At 40.3% G+C, this 4,316-nt stretch overlaps 1 protein-coding gene across 1 annotated transcript in view; it reads right to left on the bottom strand.

Moving 5' to 3' along the window:
• Positions 1-4,196, bottom strand: part of LOC101855130 (acylpyruvase FAHD1, mitochondrial) — an 8,960-nt gene extending 4,764 nt beyond the window's left edge. The window contains exons 1-2 of the mRNA XM_005106553.3: positions 3,463-4,196; positions 1,516-1,612 (exon numbers count right to left, since the gene is read on the bottom strand). Coding sequence (XP_005106610.1) covers positions 1,516-1,612; positions 3,463-3,527 — 162 coding nt within the window. The 5' untranslated portion in view covers positions 3,528-4,196. The remainder of the gene's footprint in view (positions 1-1,515; positions 1,613-3,462) is intronic.
• Between the last annotated feature and the right edge of the window lie 120 nt (positions 4,197-4,316).

Genomic DNA, 4,316 nt, shown 5'->3' with positions numbered 1-4,316 from the left:
TGTGTGTGTGTGTGCTCTCGTGTTTAAGGTGCAATTGCAAACGCATAATCATTTAGGGTAAACACGGCACGTAAGCCGACTCGCAGCCTTCCAAGCACGTGGTTTTGGTGAAATGGGGGTAATTCAGATCTCTGTTTCTTTGCTCTTTTGCTATAAAACACCAAATGCTGAACACTTTGAAAAAGTTCAGATTTTCTTCATTATAATACTGTAAGTTGTATGTATATCCGGGATTTTGGAGCTGGAGAATCGCAGTGGAAAAGGAAGCCCCTCGAGGTCGGAATGCCAGGTCCCCTGGTTTAAAATTGACACCCATGCATTGGAATGCTTTGCAGAAAGATTGATAATTAAATACTGTCTTTTCATTGGCGGAGAACTGTACAGCTTTGTGTGTGGTTTTCCCGCAGTTATTATTTTTGGCCTTTGGAGTTTAGAAAGAAAACATTGAAAAAAAGGGTCGAAGTTTTCAAAGATCATTTTTAACACGAAATGTGTAAAATACCGGCTAAAAAAGGTACCAATAGTAGAAATTACAGGTCCTTCTCTATTAGAATAAAGTAAAGTCATCGGCTTAGAATTATTGTGCATGAATCCTTCTGCGAAACTACTGGGAGCTCTCAGCATACTACAGTATTGAGCCGGTCGCCGAGAAGGCTGGTGCGACGCCAGCCGAGACAACGCTCAGTGTTTTTATTGAAAAAACAACAGATCATCGTGTTTGAGGCAAAAAAATACTGACTTGTAATGATCTCACAGTCTTGAAAAATATTAGGCTTCATTTCTATGTTATAGTGAATGTACTCTTTTAATGTAGAGATGTTTGGTGCACTTGGTACTCTTTTACTATCTGTCAAACATGGGGTTGCAGCCAGTAAACAACTTCAGCAATATTTTATTATTATGCTAAATTGAAACAGCTGCCATTCTCTTAAACATTGACTGAAAGGTAAAAGTATGGTTCCAAAATTCTCAGGAGACACTAGGCCTTTCATATAAAACAGATGAATTTGACATTCAGCTACTTTGAAAATTTAGTGTCTGGTACCTAGTATTATATAATATTTTGTTGCATTTGGTGCGAAGTCCATTCTCATTAAAATTTAGTTTGGTCCATAAGTTTTTTTCCTCTGTAAAGGAATAGTTTTCTACTTTTGCATGTTACCTTGTCGTGGCATAGCCAAGATAACTGCTAAAATTTCAAGTCTCTATCTCAATTCTACGACCCCCATTGCTATGGAAACAGGTTGCTCAACTTCGGAAGCCATTTTCTCCTTTTCGTGTTTCCTCACCTCGCACTATTAAAAGTTCTGTATTTTCGTCAAATATGGTCATATTTACTATTTACTTCATTTTTAGTTTAAATTGTAGGGAAAAGGTGATAGTTTTTAAAAATGATGTTAACTCAGTTTTGAAATTTCCTTCAGATGACTGATATTGACCGACATGGACACATATATATTTATACAACCACTGTTAACTGGTCCTTCCTCTGAGTGTAGAAGCAGGTCAAATTACCTTGATGGGAGACCCCTCTGCTACATATGATGAAGTGGGTTTGAGAAACAGAATGGGCTTGGTTGGTACAGGATTGTTCAACTCTGCAGCATGTTCACTGAAATAAAACAGAGGTGGAAAACAAGAATCATTTCAGAAGTACCAGACAACAAAAACAGACTCTGGAGTTTCATAACTGCATTTATGTCATTTGTGTGGCAGAAGATCAACAAAGCAAACATTCTTGTCATTAAAAATTTATTTAATGCTATTTGTATGGTCTTTTCTTATAACGACAAGGAAAATCCAAAATATAAAATAGGAATAAATCTGGTTTTGAAATTCGATCAAATCGTAAGTCGTATTACCATAGAAACAATTGAAGACAAAACATTCTTTTTGAAGTTTGGCCAAAACAAGAACCATCACATCTCTAGAAAAGTGAGGCACCATACCAAAGTCAACTTCTTTTGTCACAAAACACGATTTTACCTCCAAAAGTGACGTGACAAAAGAGGCAGACCTTTGCTGGCAAATCGCAACATCCTTTGTGTGTCAATCAAGTTCTTTCCTCAAGTCATGTGACTTTTCTTGTGGTCGGCAAATGTTCGTCGGCAATTCTTTCCCTCCCTATATATAAAGCGAATATGTCCCATTTTCTACTACAGTTGCAACTAACAAAAACTGGTTTAGTTAAAAAAGAAAGTTTTAAACAGTGCAGCGAAATAAAATTTATTCCACAAGATACTAATCACTAGACTATTTGAACAGTTATGATGTTTCGATGACCTTTTCATTTGTTGAGAGCCAAATCACATAGAGCAGTAATGATTAGGCACTTGAGCTGGAGAGAATACAGCCAGCAGTTAAAGATATAATTATTACAGTCACAGATTACAGTGACTCTGCACTCCTTTCCAACATTAACAATACTAAATGCACACTGCCAAGCCAATCAAATTCATTTGATTGAATGGGAACCACCCAGATTTTCTTTCATGGTGGGGCAAGAGCTACCATTTTGACACAATTTCACTGAATTTGGTAGAGACCTTCAATCTCTCTCTCTCTTCTGGCTCTGTGGCATCATAAACAGTCAGCAATGCCAACAGCATGCAGGAACTCTACACTTGCTCTGGGGACCTTGAAAAGGGCAGAAAAAAGGTCACTGAAATGTCGCAGCAGACGAGTTCCGCAAGCGGGCCAGCCAGACCGGGTTATGCTGGCAGCCAAGGAAAAACCCGAGCTTTGTTGAGGTCCTGGTCTTCCAGGTGGGTCGACATGATGTTCTGTAGCTGTCGTCTTGGTTTGTCAGTTGATAGACAGACATCCCTCGGCGGCAGCTGGCCGTAGCACCATCTTGCAGGCTCATCGTTCGCTCCCATGGTAGCGCGTCAGTCTCATAATCACAATCAGAGTGACCTTCAATTCAAACGAGTGGGGCGATCACCCGCGACCCGACCCGATCTCATCCGCAATGGGCACCACGTATTGGTGTGCGCTGGGTATAATTATAAAATAATTAGATCCACGTGTCTGCTAGTGTTACAGTGTACGACTATTTGTCCGTCCATGACCATTATAAATCGTTGTATAGATTCTATACGGTTCTCTTTATTTTTTTATTATTTTTTTTAATCGATAGACAATGTGAATAAAATTGATTATTACTAGACTAATTCAGGGTGCCCATTACGGATGGGATTGGCGGGTCGGGCCCATTGCCCCACTCGGAAACTAGGCGACGAGTGGGGCGATTGACCGCCCCCCGCCCCACCTGATCCGACCCCATCCGCAATGGGCACCCTGTACTGTATATGATATACTAGAGTAGATAGGCCTATCTAGATCGAGATCTAGATCTAGATCTAACTCAACTGACTGACCGATGTGGTGTCGATGTCTAACTCAGTCAATTATTTTCTTTATTTTTTTCTGTAACAAAAAAATTATCGAAATTTGACCAACCTGTAATTACGTCCAACACACACAATTTTCCTCCCAATCTCGCGGAAATTTGCTAGCTTTGACATAGTTCTAGGCTGACTTTGGAATGCGTTGAACTTGGAAGTTCTTTACTGCAATCGGCACCTTGGGTCTGCAGCTGTGGAACACCAGAGTGAGAGACGGAAGAGTCAATACATCAAGTATAAAAACTCTCTGGGACTGGGAACTGGGAACACGAAGTGCAAAGTGCTTGGCTAGAGGTAAGTTCAAGACTTTTAAGATCACCTTTCCCTTTTCACCTTTAACCTTTATTTAGACTTATTTCCCCTTGAAAGAAAATTTCATGCTCGTCATTTTGCCTATTCGATTCGCGGCTAAAAACTTACCATGTAGGCCAACATTGACATGTATTATCATTTCAATGTACTACATTAGATCTAGTTTTCTTTTAAACAATGAAGATGCCATTAAGGCCAACTTGCAGACGCCTTTTTTAAACCCTTCACTGCAATAGCAAAGACTGTAAAGGCCCAGATTATGACAGACTGGATAAAGATACAGGTAAAAAGTAAAATAAGACCGACCAATCTACTATACGTGCGTTTATGCAGAAAACAGTGCACATTAATTTTAGCCTAGTAAGAACTGAAAATCTCAACCCCGTCCTTACTTCAGGTGTAGGCCTAGATCACTCCTTCGTGTCCACGATGGCGTTGTTAGTTTAGTTTTTGTTTTTGTTGTCGAATGGCTTTATATAGGCCTGCGTGAACATCAGCCAGCCAGGGTAGGTCTACGTGCGCCTTGACTCGGCTTGAGCTCAGACCGGGTCTACGTAGCGCTCATAGGCGCTTCGCTGTCGCACGCATGAGGAGACC

The sequence above is a fragment of the Aplysia californica genome, unplaced genomic scaffold (assembly GCF_000002075.1).
Source record: "Aplysia californica isolate F4 #8 unplaced genomic scaffold, AplCal3.0 scaffold00543, whole genome shotgun sequence".
NCBI classification, from domain to species: Eukaryota; Metazoa; Mollusca; class Gastropoda; order Aplysiida; family Aplysiidae; genus Aplysia; species Aplysia californica.
This window is presented reverse-complemented; position numbering and strand designations above follow the sequence as displayed.